The 25,468-nt window shown below is 37.5% G+C and overlaps 3 protein-coding genes and 1 pseudogene across 3 annotated transcripts; all 4 read right to left on the reverse strand.

The window, feature by feature from the left end:
- Positions 1–213: 213 nt before the first annotated feature.
- LOC131800143 (microfibril-associated glycoprotein 4-like) lies at positions 214–5,576 on the reverse strand. The gene is made up of 6 exons (XM_066161146.1): positions 5,471–5,576; positions 2,751–3,001; positions 2,090–2,204; positions 1,860–1,982; positions 787–1,189; positions 214–454 (listed from the first exon to the last, which is right to left on the reverse strand). The coding sequence occupies exons 1-6, from the start codon at positions 5,574–5,576 to the stop codon at positions 214–216; spliced, it is 1,239 nt and encodes a 412-aa protein (XP_066017243.1).
- A 2,105-nt stretch (positions 5,577–7,681) lies between these two features.
- LOC136278017 (nuclear apoptosis-inducing factor 1-like) lies at positions 7,682–8,550 on the reverse strand. The gene is made up of 2 exons (XM_066161155.1): positions 8,166–8,550; positions 7,682–7,860 (listed from the first exon to the last, which is right to left on the reverse strand). The coding sequence occupies exons 1-2, from the start codon at positions 8,548–8,550 to the stop codon at positions 7,682–7,684; spliced, it is 564 nt and encodes a 187-aa protein (XP_066017252.1).
- A 2,767-nt stretch (positions 8,551–11,317) lies between these two features.
- Positions 11,318–12,550, reverse strand: LOC131800142 (ficolin-2-like). Its single transcript, XM_059117819.2, has 2 exons — positions 12,150–12,550; positions 11,318–11,549 (listed from the first exon to the last, which is right to left on the reverse strand). Exons 1-2 carry the CDS (start codon positions 12,458–12,460, stop codon positions 11,318–11,320), a joined length of 543 nt encoding a protein of 180 aa, XP_058973802.2. The 5' UTR covers positions 12,461–12,550.
- Positions 12,551–16,999: 4,449 nt separating this feature from the next.
- Positions 17,000–18,667, reverse strand: LOC131800141 (ficolin-1 pseudogene; annotated as a pseudogene).
- Between the last annotated feature and the right edge of the window lie 6,801 nt (positions 18,668–25,468).

Genomic DNA, 25,468 nt, shown 5'->3' on the forward strand with positions numbered 1-25,468 from the left:
AAACTGATTTTCTCTTCTCACATTGAGGGCCCTAAATTAACCTTTCACTGATTTACGAAACCAAATTGACTTTCAGATTAGACATATTCAAGACCTACTTCTCTTAACATTAACTACTGTTAGCTGTTAGCTTTAATAATAAATGTTCCATATCTGTGATGGTAATCCACAGTGAAACTGTAAACCAGAACGTCGAGCAGCATTTAGTTATTTTCAATTTGAAGGCCTCATTTTCATCTCGGTACGTTTCAGGGAGTACCAAGCTCCTCTGAAAGAATTCCAAGAGACACCATTTGCAGGCGAATCACTGAATGATCCTCCACGATATAAGCCGTTGAGGTTTGAATGATGACAATCGTTGTACCACCAAGCTCCTTGGAACAACAGAGCACAGTTCTGACCGCTCAAGTCGTTGTCCACATCTTTCGTTGTAAACGACATATTGCTATAATAAATCATTTATTAATTATAAGGCAATCAATCAGAAAATCAATCAGGCAATAAGTCAATCACTCCGTTAATCGATCAGTCATTTAGTTCTTAAGTCAATTAATCTGTCAATTTTTCAGTAAATCAAAAATTTATTCAGTCAGTCTCTGAATCATTAAGTCTAATATTGTTTCAACTAATCATCCGCCCTAGTGAGCAATTAGTCAATCGATATATCAATTCTTCATACTCATATGGTTAGGGTCAGTCAGTAATCGCGGGCAAACACCTGATCTAGATAATATCCCTTTTGCACTTTGTGATTCCGATTTCATTTACCTTAGGGAAAGTCCCTCTGCCATAGAGTCACCAGCAGTACCCCTGTATCCTCCAATCAAAAGCCGGTACTTGTCGGCCTCGTCTGCCACCTTAAAAGTCGTGTACTCAGCGTAGGTGATGTTCCCTTCAAAGTCTTCCAGGTCAACTCTCAATATGACGTCATCAGAGTCTGTCAAACGATTTATATTGTCGTTTCCAAGCCAGAACTCGCCACTCAGATTTCCAAAGCCGTTTTTGTAGGATTCCCATCCACGATAGAAGTTAACAGAGCCGTCCAAACGTTTCTGAAAAACAGTCCAACCTTCACCTTCCGTTGTCATGTCACATAACACTTGGATCGAATTGTCACCATCTGGATTGATGGTATATACGCCACTGGAATTCCAACCGTCTCGAAGCAGTTCGGCGCAGCTTTTTCGTTCTATAACAGTACAATGGTAGCAAAAAAACCAAAAAAATTACAAACAATTAAAAACAAACAAACAAACGATACCACCTCATTTATTTTCATCAATTTGCTAACCTAGGTTTTTTATTTGCCGCCAAGTCAAAGTTGTAAATGTATCAGGCTACGGTAATTTTGTGAATTAGACATTCATAAAAGACAGAGCTGAACACTTTAAGAGCCAATTGAAACCAGTTCGGAAATAGGAGGCTTGAGGCAGATTTGGGATTTAGTAGACATAGCCACTCTATCCACAATGCTCTAGTCAAACGACATTTCAATAACTGCTGTAAGGTCTGTGACACCATTGGAAAAGGCTACTCTGACATAGTAAAAAAGTAGCGAAATAGGTCTGCCAGACTCATGCATGTGAGCAACAATATTCACAAGGCTCTTAGTTCCTTAGGCTAGGAAACCTTAAACAGTTAGAGAGTTAGCTCAAAATGTCGGGAGTTGTTTAAAGTGCCTAACTGCTCGGCACCAAGATGTCTCGCTGAATTTTTCCTAAGAAAGAGTGGCACTACTCAATACAATCTCAGGGGCTCCTCTATCTCACTGCAGCTACTTTTATTCAAAGAAATATTTTACCTATTAGGGTAGATATCACTTTATATCCCAACTGGAACAAAAATCGCTAAATATTCACCTTCACATAGAAACCCATCGCCTTTATATCCATCCTTGCACAGGCAGCTGTATGACCCTTCAGAATTGTTACATATGGCGTTCACGTGACAGGCATGCTTTCCGTCTGTGCACTCGTCCAAATCTACAAAATATTAACCTACCTCCATTTCTGATCTCTCTCAAAACCGCAGAAGAAAGTGATCACAGCATCATGAAGTAGGTAATGCTAAACTTATTACACTCATTCACCTGATTCACACTTGTCTCCGGTAAATCCCGGTGAGCAAACGCAGAGATAGGTTTCGTGTTCAAAATCTGAATAACATCGTGAGTTTGGAGGACATTGAGCGGTAGCACATGGATTCTTTAATAGAATGCAAAAGAAAATAATGCGTAGATTAAACGAAAAGAACCAACTTGTTTTGGTTTTTCGAAAGATCGCTACATGAATAAAGGTATGTAAGAAAGAAAAGATGACACAAACTTCTTTATTAATTGGTTTAAGTTTCTAATTGGATGTGGAACATGGTCCAAATATCATCGTACACGCAACCCTTGGCAGATTAAACATTTTAGCAATATCTCTCACAGCTACCAAATTTACATAACGTAACCTTGCCCAATCGGCTCTCCACATGCAGGCGCTTCAATATGACCATAAATAACTCTTTGAACCAAGTTTCACAGCTTGAAACAGGCAACGACAAATTATAGAGTTTTCTTGATGTAATATCAGAAGGTTAGCTATTAGATGGAATTTCCATCGCCGTCAAGAGGTTTTTCCGAGTTTTGCGACGTTTTGAGCCAACATTTCGTGGTCCAAAAATTACGAAATTCATCTCTCAATTATCAAAAAGCGATTTCTCTATTTTCATGTTATGCTTTTCACTACACCCCCTCCCCATGATACCTTTGTTGCACGGTGAAGGAAGTCTTGTCTTGCCCTCAAGTCATCTGGATCTCTAACACCATCGGAGTCACTCAGCTCGCACAAGTAATCACCATTGTCATTTGGTCCAAAGTTGTATGATTCACACTTGACTTCAATGAAACATTGTATTTCACAACTCTCTGCTGTCTTTGCTATCGGTGTGCTGATCACGTGATTCAGGAGAGCCTTGTTTGCAACTTTCTCTTCAAACTCCTTTGTTATGCATGGAACTATTTAAGATTCACAACACCGAACAACTATCAATTATTTATTTCTAAGAATCGCGAACAATTTCTGGTTTCTTGTATGGAGTCTTTATAAGTAGAAACGTTTCGATTTTAGTTGACAGCGAGACAATAATGATCAAATGCCCACGTTGTAGTTCGGAACATTTGGGGCACAGACTTTATGAGCCATACTATAACGTGGTTTCTCTCTAAACAAAAAAGTTCGCAATGACTTGACAGCGAGCTCCACTGCGAGACAAGATGGCTTAATGTAAAAACACTGGTGTACTGGATTTCTCAAGTTATCAAAAACTCACACGTTTAAACATAATTTGGCAAAAGCCGGTTAGCAAATGTAATGAAACGAAAAAGAAAATATTTTTTATTCGAGCTAATGGCTTTGCTCTCGAAACATTTGTTTTTTTTATCAATAGTAATCGTTACATCAGAGATTAGATTGAGATTGAGATTAGATAAATAGTTGCCATTATTTTATCGGGACTAAAATTTAAAACCTGTTCTTATCTTTCGATAAATGGGAAATTATCGTCGTCTTAACTGGATCTATGGAAATAAGAAAATGTGTGGAAAAATACAATCATAATCCTCCTACCTACATCTGAGAGGCCACTACATGAAAGCCTCTCCAAAACCACGAAAAGAAACATGATGCATGACTGAAAACAATTCATTGAATCTAGGGTGAACTGCAAGTAGCTGAAGGAAACCTTCGCTTTGATTCCCTACAGGGAATACAATGATAATTCTGTCATTTTGACGAGGTTGGCTCTATTGTGATGCATTACCGACAAATTTTGTCTGTGTTATGAGTGGCGGGTTAATTTACATTTATAGAATGTTTAGGATAATGATGAATTCTCTTTTGTATTGACAAGCATATTTCTGTTGATTAATTATTAATGACCTCCTCGCCTCACAGGAGAACAAGGTCTTTGGAAAATTAAAAAAACAAAAATATTGGAAAGTCTTCTCTTCTTGTCACGAAAAATTTAATTTGTAGCGGCAAAACATAAACGGTAACCCATGCTATCTTAACACAATTTTCACATTATGTAAATTTAGGGATCACGAATGAAAAATCTCGACAATCCCTCTGATGAACCATTAGAGAATTATCTTTCATTTAAAACAAAAGCTGATATTTTCGAATTACATAAATTTGAAAGAAGCGCAGACAGGTTAGGTTAAAGTCAGTTCTTGCCAATGGCTTACGGTGTAAGCTTGGGTCATTTGGCGCAAAGAATAACTCCCGACCTATAATGAAAACATCTTGATTTAATAAATAATTCAAAGGCTTAGATTGAAAACCATAATTTGTATCCAAAATTCTTTAAAATTCTTTGATGTTTATTTAAGAGAGAAGATACAAAATTATAGCAAGATTTAATAATGAAGGAGTCTTTGCTTAAACCACTTTGACCTTGGCCTTCCAAAAGAGTTACCCATTTTTTATTTCAGTTATCAATATCTACAGTTCTACTAACTGTCAGAAAAAAATCAACTAAGGGTCCTCCCGAGGTACGGACCCCACATTAAAAAGACACATCCTCAATTATATGTTATTCAACCTGAGAAAAATGTCTGATAAAGCTATTTCGAAAAAAAAAAAGAAAAAAAGATCTGAAAACACAAGTACTGAACGTGAAGAGCATACATAGTAAAAGTAGGAAAAAAAAATTAGTTTACGGAAATCATATATGCCTGAAATCCGATCGAAGTTCTTTTTTTTCGGCTTCCAGACTCCTCAGAATTTTTTTGAGAATTCGAATGAAACAAAAGTGACCTACGAAAGTTTAGTTTAAGTCTAAATTACAGCATCTCTATGCTTGTAATCTCTTACGCTGAAACCATTCTGCCTGTAATACGCCGAGCAAGTATTTTTTTTTTATTACTTTTAAATGCAATCAACGCACAAACAAAAGTTGTTATACCTGTGAACATTCATCTAGTCACTGCTTGAGCTGAATAGGAGAGGTCTTGTCACGCTCCACTACCGTTGAAATTTTTCTAAAACTTTCATTTTATATCGCCTCGCCCGTATTTCAATGTTGCTTGGTGTTTGTAGAATGAACAGTAATTTTTTGTCAATGTTTTGCAACATTATGTGGGTGAAAGGGGATACTTTCAAATAACTTAATAGAGATAACTGAAAAAATTACTGTGTGTTATGTTAAGTGGAAGGGTTATCAATCTACCACCTTCTATAAAGGGGAGGCGAACCAATTAGTTTTGCCACTTCTCGTAAGTGTTAGGGGTAAGATATTTATAGACTTAAATACAAAGCTTTTTGAGCATGACTATGTTTCCAATGCAAATTAAACATAGTTTTTATTATTCAAATTTCGAAGTCTAATAAAAACAGCGGAGAGTGTGTAAAGAGCTTAGAACTCACTGACAGAAAAACAAGAATTAAGGCTTAGAATCGCGATGAAGCAGTGAAATCCCCTCTACTTGAACCAGTTGACTCTATTCGCAAACGTAGAATGTTCACCACGAAGATAAAGATCACTGAAATTGCTTCCCTGGCATCTACTGTTACTGTACCACCAAACTCCATTATACTCCTGGGCGCAGCTGTTTCATTCTTGTCGTTCTTTCTTTTTTCGTGGAAAACTTCGTCTTCAGTATATTTGATATTCCCTTTAAAATCTTCAAGATCATTTCTGAACATGACATGTCGTTTCCAAGCCAGAACTCGCTGCTCAAATTTCCAAAGCCATTTTTGTGGGATAACCATCCAAGCCAACAGAGCTGTTCAAACATCCCTGAAAAACGGTTCAACCTCCACCATCCGTAATCATGTCACACAACATTAAAAAGACACATCCTCAATTATATGTTATTCAACCTGAGAAAAATGTCTGATAAAGCTATTTCGAAAAAAAAAAAGAAAAAAAGATCTGAAAACACAAGTACTGAACGTGAAGAGCATACATAGTAAAAGTAGGAAAAAAAAATTAGTTTACGGAAATCATATATGCCTGAAATCCGATCGAAGTTCTTTTTTTTCGGCTTCCAGACTCCTCAGAATTTTTTTGAGAATTCGAATGAAACAAAAGTGACCTACGAAAGTTTAGTTTAAGTCTAAATTATAGCATCTCTACTTGGATTGGGCTGCCACCATCTGGATTGATGTTTTATACGCCACTGGAATTCCAACCGTTTCGAAGGATTTCGGTGCAGCTTTTTGGCTATTGAATTAATAAATTTAATCATGATCGGGAACTGATAAAATAAGGTACTCAATCATACCTCATTTTACAGATTTCATTTACCTCAGCGAAAAGAATCACCAACCGTGCCATGTTATCCTTCAATCAAAAACCGGTACTTATTAGCCTCGTCTACCAAACGATATAAGCGATATAGGCGATATAAGCGAGAACTACTGACCATTCTGTAAACAACAAGCAACCTTGAAATGGAGGCGAGGAGGAGATGAATGAAAGCTAGAGGAAATTTTCAAAACGCGGCAGAGCCTTTTTGAGATGAGTCACCCACCTATCTAGTTACTATATTAATCAACGTAGCATATCTCATTAAAATTTAATTGTTAGAGTTCAAAAACTAACGCGGCCAGAAAGAAAGTTGGTAAATCCCGTCGCAGAATGTTTGTCTGGGTTTTTCGTCTTCTACAGGAAAACCATGTTGTTGAAAACAGAGAGAAGATTGCAGTACCTTCCTTCAAAATTGTAACTTAAGAACTATATCCTATAGTTAGGAGTGCAGATTCCTTTTTTGCCACGTTGAAAACTGTCCTCCTTACAAGCAGTCTGTGAAGAAAAAGTCCCTTCAATTACCTATCTTGATTCCCTTTATATTAATTATTCTGCAGTTCAAATAAAAGGGGTTTTAAGTGGGCGTGTATTTCTCAAGTGCTTCTCAAACTTTCTTAAAGTGATTTTAAAATACCCGTTCTGAGTAACTTTTTTCGTGGTTGGTACAGCAGAGAAATAATAGCATGAACGCTCTTGGGACAGATGAATACCAATTTAGTTTGAAAAGATTTAGCGATGGGTATCACACTCTTTCATATCCCGAAGGCCTCCTGTAGTGTGTTTTCGCAGGCTTTCATCTAGGTCTTGAACTGCATAGTTCTTGCAGAGCAGGAAGCCCGGTCCAAAATCATTGGAGGTAGATTCTTCCCTCTCTCTATTTTTTTTTGTCCAATTTTCATTTGGTTTGTTTTTCCCATTTTTGGACCTCGTGTTAAAAATAATGTAAGTTCGTTTCCCCCGCTGAGTAATGAGTTTATTTCACTGAACGAAAGCTTTTAAAATGCGTTAAAGAAATGTAGATCAAGTTTGCGCCATGTCAACCAAAATCAGATATTACCAGTTTTCAGCTATTTCACTTCACATCATATGATAAGACGAGAACAATTACAGGCTGTAACTAGGTAAGGAAAACTGAATGTCCTTGTTTCATCTTTACGATGTTTATTGGAAACAAAAAGCCTTTATACGGGCCCAAGTGGCGGGGCGGGTGCTTAACTCCGGTTTTCTTAGCATGAAGCGGCTAGGAGTCCATTGCAGGGTTACCCCCAGCACATTTGCTGGTACCCATTTGTATGTTTGTGTTGGTGTTGATGGGCGAAGAGAAAGGAAGCAAAGAGAGTTTAGGAGCATCGGTTTCACGATAGATGGATATACAGACGAAGAATTAAGAGCAAGGTATCGCTTTGGAAAGGAGTTGTGTGTGTTTGCTTATTAACTCGTCGGGCTTCTCAGCAACAGAATTAGGGGTCTCATCGGCAGAGGCCTCGCTCGACACCACCTCGAGGACAAGAGTTTCTGGACCTACGGACCAGCCAGTCTTATTAGATAACGAAGCACCACAATCTGTTGAAATGCAGTGTTTTGAACTGTACTTGACTGCCTTTCTAAAAGGCAGCCATATTTAATTGATTAGAGTTGGCCGAAGATTGTATTTGAAGCCGAGAAGAGAAGAGTGGGCCGAGGCAGACTTTTCGGCGCCATTTGTTTTTTTGTTTACATGGGAGTACATGTAAAAGAAAATAAGAAAGAAACAAAAGTCTAAAGTCCGTTAATTTTCACTTTGCTTGTGTTTGTTAGCGAAGTATACATTTTATGCAAGGTATGGACATTGAGAGGTATTACAATAATGTTTCCATTTATAAACTTACCTGTTTCAAACCCCTGTAACCCAGTAAATGACGGTGTGTCACTGAACATGTTTATTATTTTTAAACTGGCTTCTGATGGGTTCGGGGGAGCAGGGTCACCACCTGTCGTCTTCTGTTCACTTTTAAAGGAACTGAATTCTCTTTTTGCGTGACTCTGGAGGGTTTTCCACTTGTCTCGTACTTCCTGCGTTGATCTTGCTGTCACACCTACGGCGTTTACCGCCTCCGAGATTTCTTCCCAAATCTTGTTTTTTTTTGCATTTGTTATACTGTTGGTAAATTTACTTTGAAGAATGTCCATATTTTCTTCAAATTTTTCCGTTAAAACGGAAATTTCAGCGGGTGAAAAGTTTGCTTTCCGCACTTTCTTCGCTGGAGAAGCCATATTGACAAAAATAAATTTCCGGCAATTTTATGACGTAAACTGGCACAAAATAAATTATAATTAATTAATATAATTCATTTTATGCTTAATCGCGGATTAGTAAATCGACCGAGTAATCTCCCTTTGAACAACCGTTTTTTAACCAACGATTAACTAACCCACGATTAAGAAATTTAATCGCCGATTAGGCCTAATCGGTGATTAGTTTAATCGCGGTTTTGAACAACCGGGCCCTGGGTGAAGAGAAGCACTGTGAGAGTAAAGTCTCTTGCCTAAAAACACAATACAATGACCCCGGCCAGGGCTCGAACCCGGACCACCCGATCCGGAGTCGAGTGCACTAACCATGAGGCCACCGCGTCTCCTCGATTGTTGGAAATAAGTTACGTGAAAAAAAAATGCTTAAACGACAAGTGAAAAGCTGTGGTTTATGTTCTGTAAATTCGTTCACCTGTTTGCCACAGGATGGATATTCGCAATCTATCATATTTATAGTGCTAGTTCCCTGGGCCAATACCACACACAGCTTTGAGCATCATTTGGTTATTTTCAATTTGAAGACCTTACTTTCACCTCGGTACGTTTCAGTGAGTACAAATGTCCTCTGATAGAATTCCAAGAGACACCATCTGCATACGAATCATTGAATGATCCTCCATGATATAAGCCGTCGAGGTTAGAACGACGACAAAGCTTTAACCACCAAGCACCTTTGAACCAAAGCGAACAGTTCCTACCGCTCAAGTTGTTGTCCACATCTTTTGTCGTGAAAGACTTATTGCTAAAATAAATCATCCAAACGATAATGCAATCAATCAGTCTGTCAATCAATCAGAAAATCAATCAGGCAACAAGGCAACCACTCAGTTAATTAATCCGTCAATTAAACAAGCAATAAATCTGTCAATCAGTCAGTCAATTTATCAGTCAATCCAAAATTTGGTTAGCCAATCTCTCAATCATTAAGTGTAATATTGTTCAATTAATCATCCCATCTATGAAACAATTAGTCAATCATTATAATTCTTCATACGCATAGGGTTGCGGTCAGTCAATAATCGAGGGCAAACACCGAATCTAGATAATAACCCTTTGTGATTATCTGAAGAGTGCCTAAATATGCTCTATTAAGGTGATTCTAACAATTTACTACCTTTAATAAAAAAACCATCCAAGCTCACTCATCATACTTCTACTCTGTTTGACCACATTTACACAAATTCTAATACGAGTGTGGGTGCCTGTATTGCGCTGGTTGATGTCTCTGACTTTCTACCAGTGTTTTGTATGCTTGATCGACATATATCAAGGTATAAGAGAACATTCTATTTTCGTGATTATAGTAACTTTGATGTGGACCAATATATTAGAGATGTAGATGCGGTCGATTGGATCAATGTTAGTAATGAATCTAATAATATTCACGAGGAAACTGCTAATTGTATAAGTATACTCAAGCAAATTGCAGACAAGCATGCACCTTTAAAGAAAGCCTCTCAAAGTAAAAGGAGACAATTGGCTAAACCGTGGCTTACTAAAGGTGTATTGACTTCAGTTAAATTTAAGCAGAAATTATACAAATCACACTTTCTTAGTAGAGATCCTGATAAGGTAAAAGAATATAAGCTTTATGTAAAAAAACAGAAATAGAAAAATTGAATTTGCAACAGCGAAACATATACGGTAGCCCATGCTATCTTTGCACAATTTTTACACTATATAAATTTAGGGATCACGAATGAAAAATCTCGGCGATCCTTCTGTTGAACCATAAGCAAATTATCTCTCATTCAAAACAAATGGTGATATTTTCGCATTACTTACATTTGAAATAAGCGCAAACAGGTTAGGTTAAATTCAGTTCTTGCCAACGGCTCGGCAGGTGGCAACATGGACGCTCATAGGTAAACCACTTTTGGTTGGGTTGTGATTGCTTTCAGGATTTACTTTAAAATTTGAATTATCGACGTAAGAAAAGAAAAATTGATATTTGCGCTGCATGTTAGGCGTATAACGACTGGTTGGGATGTAAGAGGTCACAAGCACTTGGAGGCTATTACGTCGTACTGAACTTTACAAAAAATTGTTCAACTTTAAAAACTGCTTTTTTTGTTGTTGACATACATAATAAAATTCTAGAGTAGTCTTTTATTCTTCTGAAAATTTTGAGTGATAATATATGAAGCTTTCGAAGCTAATTACATAGAACTTCGATTAAAAATATGATTATCGTGGACTACTTTATTTGTTTTACTGTGAATGCCTTGCCTTTCCGTATAATGTTATGTGGTCTTTTTAAGAATTGTTGCATGAGGCGTCACTGAAGTGAACACACGTGGGACACCTTCTACCATTAGTATAGATTTATCACTTGTTAGAGGCAATTCGTTTTATAGAACGACAATTAGTCAAGAATGGTGTCTTCTTAAAGTACCGTGCGTAGTTCTAATTGACCCTTTTGTGATTTTGTCCTCTGATACAATTAGTATATCTTTTTTCTGTAGTGCGCTAACGTTCTAGAAAGTTTAGTAAAGTAATTGATTTCACAAGAGGATTTTAGTAGCAAGATTATGATAACGTATGTAAACTATGGGCTGTACTTAAACACTAGTTCATCGGCATGGATTTTGATAACATTGTAGAAGAAAATTTAATTTAATGGTGTCATCATATAAACGTATTTACTTGCTGAGGTAGGTTTGGTGCAAGTTTTAGGTCAAATTGTTTCCTTGTCGTTCACTCCAGCATAAACATTTTCTTATGCCCTTTATTTTATTTTCATCTCAGTGCGTTTTAGTGAGTAGTAATAGCCCCGGAAAGTGAGCCAGTTGACTCCTTTACCGTAAGAGGCTTCGGAGCCATTGTGGTACAATCCATTCAGATTGGACCTATGGCAGTTGTTGTACCACCAAGCTCCCTTGTAGTGTTCGGCGCAGTTGGACACGTAATTATAAAAACCATGATCATTGTCTTGGTCATTCGTAGAAAACTGCATATTGCTGAAATGAAATGAAATTTCACGTAAGCTTGTCTGTATCATGTTTAAACGTGTGGAAGATGATTACTGTTCATAAGAAACTTAGTCTACGCATACAAATTATTTTAATAAATAGCATAAAGTCAGTAGAGATAGACACCCGGGGACACAGATAGAGTGAAAAAGTAAGATCTACGTGTTTTGGCGATGTTAGTTTTGTATTCAACTGAATTTTTAATTTTTTTTTTCATAGTCAGCGATCTACAATAATGAGAATGCAATTTTATTACGCAACGCAGACCATATTGATTCAATCTTTCGTCTCAGCATTGAGCATTTTTAAAGGGATGGTTTGATCGCTGCTACCAGACATCAGCTTTAAAGTATTGCCAAAAAGTATTGTCTACAATTCCAAGATCATCAGTATAGTTTCTTTAAGGCTCAAGAAAGTCTTATTTAATTTTAATTAAAATTTGGCTGTATTTTAAACTTTTACATATCTAATATTACATTTAAAAAAATACGATGTTGTTTTCTTTTAATCACACCCAATGTAGTGGCTATCCTTGCCCAAGTACTCTGTATAGTGTACTCCATTACCTCACACGAATACCTGTCTTACCTATGGTATGTCATAGAGTCGCCAGCGGTGCCATTGTATCCTCCGATCAAAAGTCGATACTTATCAGCCTCGTCTGCCACCTTAAAAGTCGTGTACTCAGCGTAAGTGATCTCGCCATGAAAGTCTTCAAGGTCAACTCTCAGCATGACGTCATCAGTGGTTGTGAAACGGTGGAGATTGTCGTTTCCAAGCCAGAACTCGCCATTCAGATTTCCAAAGCCGTTTTTGTAGGATTCCCATCCAAGATAAAAGTCAACCGAGCCGTCCAAACGTCTTTGAACAACGGTCCAACCTCCACCGTCTGTTGTCATGTCACACAACACTTGGATTGAATTGCCACCATCTGGATTGATGGTGTATATGCCATTGGAATTCCAACCGTCTCGAAGCAGTTCGGCGCAGCTTCTTCGTTCTTTAACAGTAGAATGGTAGGAAATAGACAAATAAATAAACAAAAAACAACGTGACAGGCATACTTTCCGTATGTGCACTCGCCCAAATCTACAAAACATTAACCTACCTCTATTACTGATCCGTTGACTCAATAAAATGTTCCCCATGTTTTAATTACTCATTAATTCAAAATTCTATGAAGCTCTTCGAAAAATCTCTATTTGAAAACCGAAGAAGGAAGTGATCACAGGATTATGTAGTAGGTAATGCCAAACTTATAACACTCATTCACCTGATTCACAGTTGTCTCCAGTAACTCCCGGTGAACAAACGCAAATGTAGGTTTCGAGTTCAAAATCTGAATAACATCGTGAATTTGGAGGACACCGAGCTGTACCACATGGATTCTTTAATGAAATGCAAAAGAAAATAATGCGTAAATTAAACAAAAAAAAACAACTTGTTTTGGTTTTTCGTAAGATGTTAAGACAAACAGATCTATACATAAATAAAGGTATCAAAGAAAGAAAAGATGGACATAAACTTCTTTATTTATTAGTTTAAGTTTCTAATTGAATGTGGAAAATTGTCCACAACTTGAAGCAAGCAAAGACAAATTATAGAGTTTTCTTGAAATAATATCCGAAGATAAGCTGATACATGGAATTTCCATCGCCGTCAAGAGGTTTTTCCGATCGACGTTTTAAGCTAACATTTCGCGGTCCAAAAATCAAGAAACTCATCTCTATCAAAAAGCAATTTCTCTATTTTCGTTTCATACTTTTCACTACATTCCCTACCCATGATACCTTTGTCGCACGGTAAAGGGAGCCTTGCCGTGCCCTCAAGTCGTCTGGATCTCTAACGCCATCGGAATCACTCAGCTCACACAAGTAATCACCATCCTCATTTGGACCAAAGTTGTATGATTCGCACTTGACTTCAATGAAACATTGTATTTCACAATTCTCTGCTGTCTTCGCTACCGGAGTGCTGATCACGTGATTCAGAAGAGCCTTGTTGGCAACTGTCCCTTCAAACTCCTTTGTTATGCATGGAACTATTTAAAATTCACAACACCGGACAGCTATCAATAATTGATTTCTAAGAATCGAGAACAGTTTCTGGCTTCTTGTATGGATTCTTTATAAATAGAAACGTTTCGAGTTAAGTTGACAGCGAAACAGTAACGATTAAAATCCTACGTTGTAGTTCAGAACGTTTGGGGCACCGACTTTATGAACCATACCATTACGTGGTTTCTTTTTAAACAAAAAAGTTTCGCAATGACTTGACAGCGAGCTCCACTGCGAGACAAGAAGGCTTAATGTTAAAAGACTGGTGCACTGGATTTCTGAAGTTATCAAAAAATCACACATTCAATCATTATTTGGCAAAACCGGTTAAAAAGGGTAATGAAATGAAAAGGAAAATATTTTTTACACGAGCTAAGGGGTTTTCTCTCGAAACGTTTGGTTTATTTTTTTTTATCAAAAGTAATCGTTATCATCAGAGATTAGTATGAGATGTGAAAGTCTCAATAGATAAATAAAATCATAATCCTCCTACCCACATCTGAGAGGCCACTCCACGAAAGCCTCTCCAAAGCCACGAAAAGCAACATGATACATAACTGAAAAGAATTCATTGAATCTAGGATGAACTGCATATAGCTGAAGGAAACCTTCGCTGATTCCCCACAGGTTTAATGATAATTCTGTAATTTTCACAAGCCTGGCTCTATTGTGATGTATTATCGACAAATTTTGTCTCTGTTATGAGTGGCGGGTTAATTAACCGTTATAGAATGTTTAGGATAATGATGAATTCTCTTTTGTATTACTAAGCATACTTCTGTTGATTAATTATTAATGACTTCCTCGCCTCACAGGAAACCTTTACTCCTATAGTATGTCTTTTAAAAAAAAAAAAACAAAAAGTATTGCAAAGTCTTCTCTTCTTGTCACGAAAAATTGAATTTGCAACTGCAAAACATAAACGGTAACATATGCTATCTTAGGACAGGTTTCACATTATGTAAATTTAGGGATCACGAATTAAAAATTTTGACAATCCCTCTGTTGAACCATTAGAGAATTATCCCTCGTTCAAAACAAATGCTGATATTTTCGCATTACTTAAATTTGAAATTAGCGCAGACAGGTTCGGTTAAAGTCAGTTCTTGCCAATGGCTTTTGGTGTAAGCTTGGGTCATTTGGTGCAAAGAATAAATCACGACCTATGATGAAAACATCTTGATTAAATAAATAATTCAAAGGCTTATATTGAAAACCATAATTTGTATCCTAAATTCTTTAAAATTCTTTGACGTTTATTTAAGAGAGAAGACACAAAATTATAGCAAGGTTTTATAATGAAGGAGTCTTTGTTTAAATCACTTTGACGTTGGCCTTCCTAGAGAATTACTCCCTTTTTGTTTCAATTATCAATATCTACAATCGTACTGCCTGTATCAGAAAAAAATCACGAAAGGGTCCTTCCGAGGTACGGACCCCACATTAAAACAGACAATTATATGTTGTTCCACCCGAGAAAACGTCTGCTACAGCTATTTCGAAAAAAAAAAGATTAAAACACAAGTACTGAAAGTGAATAGCATACATAGTAAAAGTACGGAAATCATTTATGCCTAAAAACTGATTGAAGTTCTATTTTTTCGGCTTCCCTTCCAGACTCCTCTCGAATTTTTTTGAGAATTCGAATGAAACGAAAGCGACCTACAAAAGCTTAGTTTAAGTCCAAATTATAGCATCTCTATGCTTGTAATCTCTTACGCTGCAACCGTTCGTTCTGCCCGTAATATGCCGAGGAAGTATTATTTTTGTTTTCTCCCCAGTGCAGTTTCGACAACTCAAATTTCAAAACCTAAATGCAATTACCACACAACAAAAACTTTCCATGCCTGTGTACATTCACGTAGTCACTGGTTGAGCTGAATGGCAGAGGTCTTGTCGCGCTCCACTACTCTTGACATTTTTCTACAACCCTCATTTTATCTCCCCTCGTTTCCATTTCAATGTTTCTTGGTGTTTACAGAATGGACAGTAATTTATTGCTAATATTTTGCAACACTATGTTCATGAAAGGGATGACTTTCAATCAACGTATTAGAGATAAAGGAAAAAATTACTGTGAATACTGTTAGGCGGAGGGTTGTCGATCGAGCCAACTAGTTTTGCCACTTCTCGTAAGAGTTCAGGGAAAGATATTTGTGAACTTAAATACAAAGTCTTTTGTGCATGAATATGCTTACAATACAAATTGAACATAATTTTTATCTTTCAAATTTAAAAGTCCAATAAAACTGCCGAGAGTGGCTGAAGGGCTTAGAACTCACTCACAGAGAAAGAAAAGTCAACGCTTAGAATCGCTTAGAATTCAACCTCCAGTTGAACCAATTGACTCCATTCGCAAACGTAGAGTGTTCACCACGAAAATAAAGACTATTGAGATTGCTTTCATGGCATCTACTGTATCATCGGCCTCCTGCATACTCCTGGGCACAGTTGTTTCATACTTATCGTTGTCTTTATCTTTTGTGGAAACTCAACGCCACTAAAAGAAAATGATTAATTAATTATATGAGAACGGTGTAAGAATCCAGTGCACCAGGCTTTCAGTTGGAGGATAAAGCGGCTCTGCAGGTGGTAACATGGACGTTCATAGGTAAAGCAACTTTTGGTTGAGTTGTCATTGCTTTTCGGATCTACATTGAAATTTGGATTATCGACGTAAGAAAACAAAAATTAATATTGCACTGCATGTTACGCGCATAACGACTGGTTGAGGCGTAAGAGGTCACAAGCACTTAGAGGCTATTACATTATACTGAACTTTAAAAAATTGTTCAACTTTAAAAACTGCTTTTTGTTTTGTTGGAATAAATAGTAAAATTCTAGAGCAGCCTTCTATTCTTCTGAAAAGCTTGAGTGATAATATATAAAGCTTTCGAGGCTAATTATAACTTCGACAAATACGATTATCGTTACTTTAATTATTTTGCTGCGAATGCTTACCGTTCCGTACAATGTTATGCGGTCTTTTAATAATTGTTGCATTGTTGAATTGAATTAATGGCGATTTATCACTTGCTAGGGGCGGGTCGTTTTACAGAACGACAATTAGTCAAAAATAGTGACTTTTTAATGTACCGTACATATTTTCAATCGACCCTTTTGTGAAGTGCGCCAACGTTCTACAAAGTTCGGTGAAGTAATTGATTTCACAGGAGGATTTTTACGACTAAGATTATGATAACGTATATAAACTATGGGCTGCACTTAAACACTACTTCATCGGTGTGAATTTCGATAAAACTGTTGAAGAAAATGCAATTTGATGGTGTCATTAAAAACGTATTTACTTGCTAAGGTAGGTTTGGCGCAAGTTTAAGTTCAATTTGTTTCCTTCTCGTTTACTCTAGAATAGACATCGTCTTATGCCTTTGTTTTTACTTTCATCTCAGTGCGTTTTAGTGAGTAGTGATAGCCCCGGAAAGTGAGCCAGTTGACTCCTTTACAATAAGGGGCTTCGGGGCCACTGAGGTACAATCCGTTCAGATTGGACATATGGCAGTTGTTGTACCACCAGGCTCCCTTGTAGTATTCGGTACAGTTGAACACGTGATGACTATGATCATTGTCTTAGTCTTTCGTAGAGAACTGCATATTGCTGAAATGAAATGAAATTTCATATAAACTTGTTTGTATCATGGTTAAACATGTGGAAGATGGTTACTGTTAATAAGAAACTTAGTCTGCAAATTGCTTTTATATACGTATTACTTCAATAAATTGCAAAAAGTCAACAGACATAAACACCAGGGGACACAGACAGACCGACAAAGTAAGATCTAAGTGTTTTGGCGATTTAAGTTTTGTATTTAACCGAATTTTTTTTTCACAGTCAGCGATCTATAATTAAGAGAATGCACCTTTTCTACGCAACGCGGACTAGATTAAATCAACACAGGACGAAATCACATGTTTCCGTATTTCTGAAACGTGGCGGAAACATGCAACTCCATGTTTCCGTTATGTTTACGTAAAAGTGGTCCGGTTCCGTTGTATACGCAGCAACGGAAACGCGAGAAAACGTCACGAAACCGGTAACGGAAACACAGGTTATCCGTCGTGTTTCCGGAACAGTTTAACATGTTTCTGCCACGTTTCCGTTTACGGATTCTTGCAATTTCGTCCTGTGCAACCTCTCATCTCAGCTATCAGTATTTTTGAGGGGCGGGTTTGATCGCTGCGAAAAGACATCAGATTTAAAGTATCGCCGACAAGTATTATCTACAATTACAAGTTTATCAGGATAGTTTCTTTGAGGCTCAAGAAAGTCTTCCTTTGTTTTTCAGTTCATCACATTTTTAAAATCAGCTTAAGGAAGTTGCAATGGGTTTTTAATTTGATCGCACCAGATCTGGACGCTAACATAGCACGAGCTTTAAAGACGTCAAACATGAAAAAAAAATAAGTGGGCTCGATACGATCGCGCGATTGTTATCTAAAAAGGTCTATAAACAGTATAAAACGATAGAGTTTTTTACAATTATCACTTATTATTTTGCAAAGCACATACAGTTCATATCAAGTATTTGTACATTTTACATAAAAGAAAAATATGAGATTTCTGGCAAAACTTGGAAATTGAGACTTTTCTTACTGTAATGGCCGTGGCCTTGCGGTCATAGAGTCACCAGCCGTGCCTCTGTATCCTCCAATCGAAAGCTGGTACTTAGCACCCTCATCTGCCACCTTAAAAGTCGTGTACTCAGCGTAAGCGAGGATGCCTTTAAGGTCTTCCATGTCAACTTTCAGTATAACGTCATCAGCGACTATCAAACGGTGAAGATTGTCGTTTCCAAGCCAGAACTCGCCGCTCAAATTTCCAAAGCCGTTTTTGAAAGATTCCCATCCAAGATAGAAATCAACAGAGCCGTCCAAACGTCTCTGAAAAACGGTCCAACCTCCACCATCCGTTGTCATGTCACACAACACTTGGATTGGGTTGCCGCGATCAGGATTAATGGTATATACGCCACTGGACATCCAGCCATCTCGAAAAAACTCGGTGCAGCTTATTCGCTCTAAAATAACCATATTTTATCCATAAGTTATCAACCAAAGTTTTATCACTGGTGATGGCGTCATGTAAGTAACGGAGACTTAGCAAAAGAAAAATATAAAAAGCAAACAAAGTTTATCAGTCGGCTCACTTTTTCCCAATCATAAACGATAGAGCTAAAAATCTTGTAACAAGTAACAAACCTAGATAATAATAGTAAACATTACTTTATATTCTAGTTGGAAGAAATAAATATTCACCTTCTCATAGAAACCCATCGCCTTTATATCCATCCTTGCACCGGCAGCTGTATGACCCTACAGAATTGTTACATATGGCGTTCACGTGACAGGCATGGTTTCCGTCTGTGCACTTGTCCAAATCTACGGAACATTAACCTACTTCCAGCATAACCGATCCGTTGAGTCGATAAAAATTAGTTTTGATATTTCCCCTCCAACCCGTGATTGATCAGGAGTGTTCCCCGAGTTTTAATTTCAATTTGTTACTCATTAACTCAAAATGCAATAAAGCTCTTTAAAAAAATTCTTTGAAAACCGAATAGGAAGTGATCACAGGATTATGTAGTGGGCAATACCAAACTCATTACACTCATTCACCTGTTTCGCACTTGTCTCCAGTAAATCACAGTGAAAAAACGCAGATGTAGGTTTCGAGTTCAAAATCTGAATAACATCTTGAGTTTGGAGGAAATTGTGCGGTACCACATGGATTCTTTAATAAAATGCGGAAGAAAATAATGCGTAAATTAAACTAAAGATCCAACTTGTTTTGGTTTTACGTAAGATGTTAAGAAGACAAAGACCTTTACATGAATAAATATATCAAAGAGAGAAAAGATGGACATAAACTCCTTTATAGGAGTGAAGTTTCTAATTGAATTTTGGCATATACCTCATAGCTATTAAATTTACATAACGTCTAACCTGGCCCGATCGGCTCTCTATGCGCTTTAATATGACCACAATCCACTGTTTTAAGCAAGTTTACAACTTGAAGCAGGCAACGACAAAATACAGCGTTAGCGAGATTTCTTGACGTAAAATCAGAACGTAAGCTACTATATGCAATTTCCATCGCTGTTAAGAGGTTTTTCCGAGGTTTGCGACGTTTTGAGCCAAAATTTTGTGGCCCAAAAGTCAAGAAATTCATCTCTATTAAGTGCCGCTCCCGCTAAGAGCGGTCCTCTCGACTTCCCGTCACAAAAAAGTTTTCTTTTGTTTTTTGCCCATGAAAAGGGTTTAGGACACATGTTTCAAAAATAGTTTAGTTGTTCTCCAATTCTCTTTTTTTGCGTCGCCACAAGCCAAAAATGATTTTTGGCCAGACCACCCCTGTGGACAGCGATCGAAAGTTTAAATTTCAAAGATTTTGTTCAGCGTGCAGCGACTGCAACAATGTAGCTCACGGAATTCTATCTTGCTGCAAGTTACAAGGTGTAGTCAGTTAGTTCACAGACAAAATATGGAAACTTCAGCTGAAATATTTTTCATACCAGCGTGATCAGAGGATTTCAAGTTTTCAAGTTTATTAAGTTTGTAGGAAAATCTTTGTACAATAATCACCTCCTGCAAATAGCAAGCTAATCTAGGCAGGCGGTGTTAAGGACATACAACACGAATTACAAAAACACGAATTATGCGAATTACTCGATTTTGCATACATTATTTGACAAAAGAGGGAAAAGGTGATAAAAAGTAAATTAATATATTATGTTTGAATTATAATTAAGATGCCTTTTTTATTTAAGAAATAAGAGTGCTAGTGTCAGCATAACTATCCAGACTTCCTAGAGTTGCAAATAGTAATGCTTGAATTTTCTTTTTGAATATGTGCTTCGGCATACTTCGATAGCTTTCGGGAATACTGTTCCAAATTTTAGCCCCAACGATAGAAAAAGAGTTTTTATGATGATTAAGCCTAGAATAGTTAATATAGTAGTTACCAGAAGATGCTGATCGGGTATTATACTGATATATGTCTTGTGTAGAAATAAAAAGATTGCAGATATTTTAGGTGCAGAGTTAGTGGTTATATCAAGCATTAAGATTGATGAAAGTTTGAAGTAGAGCATTGTTATTGGCAGGATGTTAGATTGCGCGAAATATGGAATCGCATGCGTTCTGAAAGGCAGAAAGTAGATCAAGCGAACAGCTCTCTTTTGGAGTATAAGAATTTTTTCTAAATAAGATTTGGAGGCTTGGCCCCAGGCAATGAGGCCGTAAAATGTATAGGGAGAAATTAAAGAATTATAATTACTTAGAAGTGTTTTTAAGGGGACAAAGTGTCTTATTTCAAGCTCGATTTCAGAAGAAAGAACAGAGTCAAACACAAAAGAGCAGGAAGGAACATTTAATGGGAGGTAATCACGAAAAGACTTATCACTACTTGGTAGATCAGAGGCGAGACGGTTTCCAATAGAAGCAAAATGACGGTTGAGTATATTAGCATTTTCTAGGGGATCATGAGATATCCCCTGGTTTAAAGGGCGTTTCATTGCCGCAATCACCTTCGCGTTTTTCTTTTTACGGTTGATCAAATCATTAATCCCTTCCCAAGTCCGCGTAAGGTTCTTTGTATTGTTTTGGAAATAATTATGGAAGTAAATTTTTTTACTAAGACGAGTTAATTTTGAGATTTTATTTCTATACATCTTAAAGAGTTTAATATCACCCCCGTCAAGAAGTTTATTTTTCATTTTAATGGATTTTCGAATTCCTTTTGTAATCCATGGTGTAGAAAAAGATTTGAGCTTCCGCCGGGATATTGGTTTTAATGGAGCGTGCTTATTGATCAATTTATTTAATTTATTGTAAAAAGAAGAGAAAGCCTTATCGATATTAGTTTCATTACGGGAGACTATGTCAACCCAATCAATACGTGACAAGTCGTGTATAAAATTTTCTTCAGAAAATTGGGAAAAATCGCGCGCAAGAGGTCTGTCGGGTTTGCCTTTGACTACAAGCGAGCTTGTTAAACAAAACTGCGAGAAGTGGTCACTAATATCAGAGATTATATTGCCACTAATGATATTCTCATTAACTTTGTTTGTAAATATATTGTCGCTTAATGAGAAAGAATTTCTATGCACACGAGTTGGTTTGTCGATACAAGGAGTTAAATTAAGGCTCTGGAGAGTTAGAAGAAAATCTTGTGCATAGTTGCAAGAATCAAAGGAAAGGAGATTAATATTAGCGTCAGTCATGACATATACAGGCTTGCCAGTAGCTACAAGGTTTTCTGCGGTTTCCTCAAAATACTTTAGGAAAAGCTCAGGTGAATTATGCTGACGATATAACACTCCGCAGATTATGTTTGCTACATTTGTTTGAAAAATTTCAACCCATAATGCCTGAAAAGCTTCGTTAGAGCTTTTCTCTAAAACTGTGTATCTTAACTCTGAATCAATATACATGCCGACGCCGCCCGCTGAAAGAGGTGTCGGGACGTATTCAAAAGCGTAACCTGGAATTTCAGGATTGAAGTCCATAGAATTTGCATTTCTAATTCTGGTTTCGGTTACTCCAATAACACTGAAATGATAATTAAGTTCATCGAGCAAATGGGTTTGGAAGTTTTCGAGATTAACTTTTAAGCTGCTAACATTGTTATGAAAAAAAGATAAATGACTATCAGAACGTTGTTCATTTAACTGATTTTTTAGCTGACTAAAACTATACGGGGAATAGTATTTACAGCGGATAGGATAAATAGCAGAGAAACCTGTGTCGTAAAATTTACTGTTTACAGAGTTCAGACTGAAGATATCAATGTCATATAGGCTAGGTAATCGTTGAAGATATTTTTTAGAAGGAAGGTTATCATTTGTTAAGAGATTATTATATTTGCCATGGCACTGGATTATGGAGCTCTGCCCACGGTACGGTAATTCAAGGAAGAAAGCATTATTTTGCTTAACTTCGGTTGAAATCGGCATTGCTAAATATTAGAGCACTAAAATCTTCTAGTTACAGTCATACAAATACTTAGCTGAGCGTTTCCTGTTCATCTTGGATGATCCGAGAGAGATCGTCAGGACCTTTAAAGAACGTGAATCTTCTGATCTGCGAAGGAAAATGGTTCTGTTTTTGACCCAGCAGAACTGAAAACCAAACCTGGTCTTGAATGACTTGGCGTTCCCGTACAACTCCTGCATTTTCGGTGTAAGATGGTCAAGGATTAATATTTGTGACATTTCCTGACTCTCTTCTAAACCAACGTCTCGAGCCGCCACACTCGAGGCATGCCTTCTCGCCGCCATGACATTATTTCTCGCGAGTCTCCTTACGAATTTGCAAATGATTGGTTTGGGGTCGGAGCGAGAAGAGTCACGAAAATGGACTCTGTGAGCGATATCGATGTCGTTAATAGTAATGTTAGCGCCCATGTGATTGAACAGATTAACGCAAAGATTACTGGTTTCGGAGGCGTCTTCATTAGCTTTTAGCTCAGGGACTCCGAGAATTTTGATGTTGAAGGCGTGTATCAAGTCGTTTCCGAATACCATGCAGCTCGCTCTGGAAGCTTGACTCAGAGTCATGCAGCCATTCTAAGCTCCCTTCCGTCTCCAGTTGGGCTTCCCGTCCGCCATTAGCTTCATCTCTGACAACCAACTCTTGAGCACCAACTCGCTCCTCTAGTGATTTTATATCACGTCGAGCAGAATCGAGCATTCTCTTTAGATCCTCATTACTTTTCCTAAGCGATTTGACTTGTTGATGTGACATTATAAGTGCCTAAATTGACTTTCTTGAACGTTTTAAGCAGAGCTTCAAAAAGTATGTCCGACCGTAACGCACACATGCGCACAGCCCGAGGAGACCCTTCTCTTGGACCTTAATTTGCATATCAAAAATTCACTACTTTGTACGAAAGAATTCTCAAAATGCAGGCGTAAATCGGGCTGAAAAAGTATATCAGTGCATAGTTTACACACCAATGAGGTCACAGATTGCCTCAAATCCGCGGGTATAGATTCCATCCACCAACTTATTAAAAACAGCGCAAATCCATGTGTTTGCTCAATTGCGTTCGTGTCAAAGATCATTTGTATGATTCTTAGAATTGGCCAGGATTTCCTTTTGACCATTCAAACTTCGTTCGTTTATCTTCTATGTTGAGGATTTTAGGTTTTTACAGCAACTAAATGGAGATAGGTGCCTAGTTGTCCTAAAACGTTGCGTAAACGTGATCGGTCGTAACGCTCGCGACTTACAAAGTAGACAAAGGTGGTCTGAAGGCGCCCTCTCGATAATTTACGTTGAAATATCAGGTCATGAACTACGCAAAGTGGAGAAGATTAAGATTACAGAATAAAATTTGGCACTCTGGTCATAACTGACAAATCGCGTTGCTTCAAAGGACACAAAAACAAGTTAAAATAGGTTACAGTGTTTATATTTACCAAACAACACGCGTACACTCTGAAACAATTCTTGCAGTTTCTCCCGAGATTTAGTACACGGAACCCGATGAACTAACCCTCCTTTCTGCAAATTTGTTTCCGTCATTAATGATGTTACGCTCTTATGGACCACAACGGTTTTGAGCGACAAACTCGACATTTCTCTGTGACCATCAAAATCAACTGGACAAACCCAGCTTGATATATTGTGTGACGTGATTGTGCAAACTTTTCTCTTCGTCATACAACCTGTTTCGCAGGTTCTACAAGTTGGAACCAAAATTAGTTGATGTAACGAATTAGAATCGAAAGTTATTCAAATGGACTGAAGAATTTTACATTTTAATGAGAATTTTATCGTTTAAATGTTTACTTGATTCATGAAAAGCAAAGATTGGAGTGGCTTTGGGTATTTCACCTCTAATTTGGAAAAAATGTTCTAAACACCAGAACAGCTGAGAGGACACTGGAAATGATTTTACCCAACGTTTTAGGACAACTCCGCGGCATCTAATCTCCATTCAGTTGCTGTGAAAACCTAAAATCCTCAAGGTAGAAGATAAACGAACGAAATTTGAACAGTCAAAAGGAGATCTTTGTCAATTCTAAGAATCATACAAATGATCTTTGACACGAGCGCAATTTAGCAAACCCATGGATTTGGATTATTTTTAAGAAGTTGGTGGATGGAAGCTAGAGATATACCCGCGGGTTTGAGGCAATCTGTGACCTCATTGGTGTATAAACTATACACTGCATTTTGAGAATTCTTTCATACAAAGTAGTGGATTTTTGATATGCAAATTAAGGTCGAAGAGAAGGGTCTCCCTGATCACGCTGGTATGAAAAATTATTTCAGCTGAAGTTTTCATATTTTGTCTGTGAACTAACTGACTACACCTTGTAACTTGCAATCACTGCACGCTGAACAAAATCTTTGAAATTTAAACTTTCGATAGCTGTCCACAGGGGTGGTCTGGCCAAAAATCATTTTTGGCTTGTGGCGACGCAAAAAAAGAGAATTGGAGAACAACTAAACTATTTTTGAAACATGTGTCCTAAACTTTTTTGTGACGGGAAGTCTGGAGGACCGCTCTTAGCGAGAGTGGCCATAAAAAGCAGTCTCTCTACTTTCATTTTATGCTTTTCATTACATTCTCTCTCCATGATACCTTTGTTGCACGATGAAGGAAGTCTTGCTGTGCCCCCAGGTCATCGGGAGCTCTAACACCGTCAGAATCACTCAGCTCACACAAGTAATCACCATCCTCGTTTGGACCGAAGTTATATGATTCACACTTGACTTCAATGAAACATTGTATTTTACAAGTCTCTGCTGTCTTTGCTACCGGTGTGCTGATCACGTGATTTAGGAGAGCCTTGTTCGCAACTGGCTCTTCAAACTCCTTTG

This window comes from Pocillopora verrucosa, chromosome 1 (assembly GCF_036669915.1).
Source record: "Pocillopora verrucosa isolate sample1 chromosome 1, ASM3666991v2, whole genome shotgun sequence".
Taxonomy (NCBI): Eukaryota; Metazoa; Cnidaria; class Anthozoa; order Scleractinia; family Pocilloporidae; genus Pocillopora; species Pocillopora verrucosa.

Excerpts from the sequence above, each read along its gene's own strand:
- LOC131800143 (XM_066161146.1), bottom strand. The coding sequence starts at position 5,576 with ATGGAGTTTGGTGGTACAGTAACAGTAGATGCCAGGGAAGCAATTTCA. Across the intron at positions 2,205-2,750 it reads TCCTTCACCGTGCAACAAAG|AATCCATGTGCTACCGCTCA; the intron begins GTATCATGGGGA and ends ATTCTATTAAAG. Across the intron at positions 1,983-2,089 it reads CGGAGACAAGTGTGAATCAG|ATTTGGACGAGTGCACAGAC; the intron begins GTGAATGAGTGT and ends AATATTTTGTAG.
- LOC131800142 (XM_059117819.2), bottom strand. The coding sequence starts at position 12,460 with ATGACAACAGACGGTGGAGGTTGGACCGTTGTTCAAAGACGTTTGGAC. Across the intron at positions 11,550-12,149 it reads GACTCTATGACATACCATAG|CAATATGCAGTTTTCTACGA; the intron begins GTAAGACAGGTA and ends ATTTCATTTCAG.
- LOC136278017 (XM_066161155.1), bottom strand. The coding sequence starts at position 8,550 with ATGGCTTCTCCAGCGAAGAAAGTGCGGAAAGCAAACTTTTCACCCGCT. Across the intron at positions 7,861-8,165 it reads GTTACAGGGGTTTGAAACAG|ATTGTGGTGCTTCGTTATCT; the intron begins GTAAGTTTATAA and ends GCATTTCAACAG.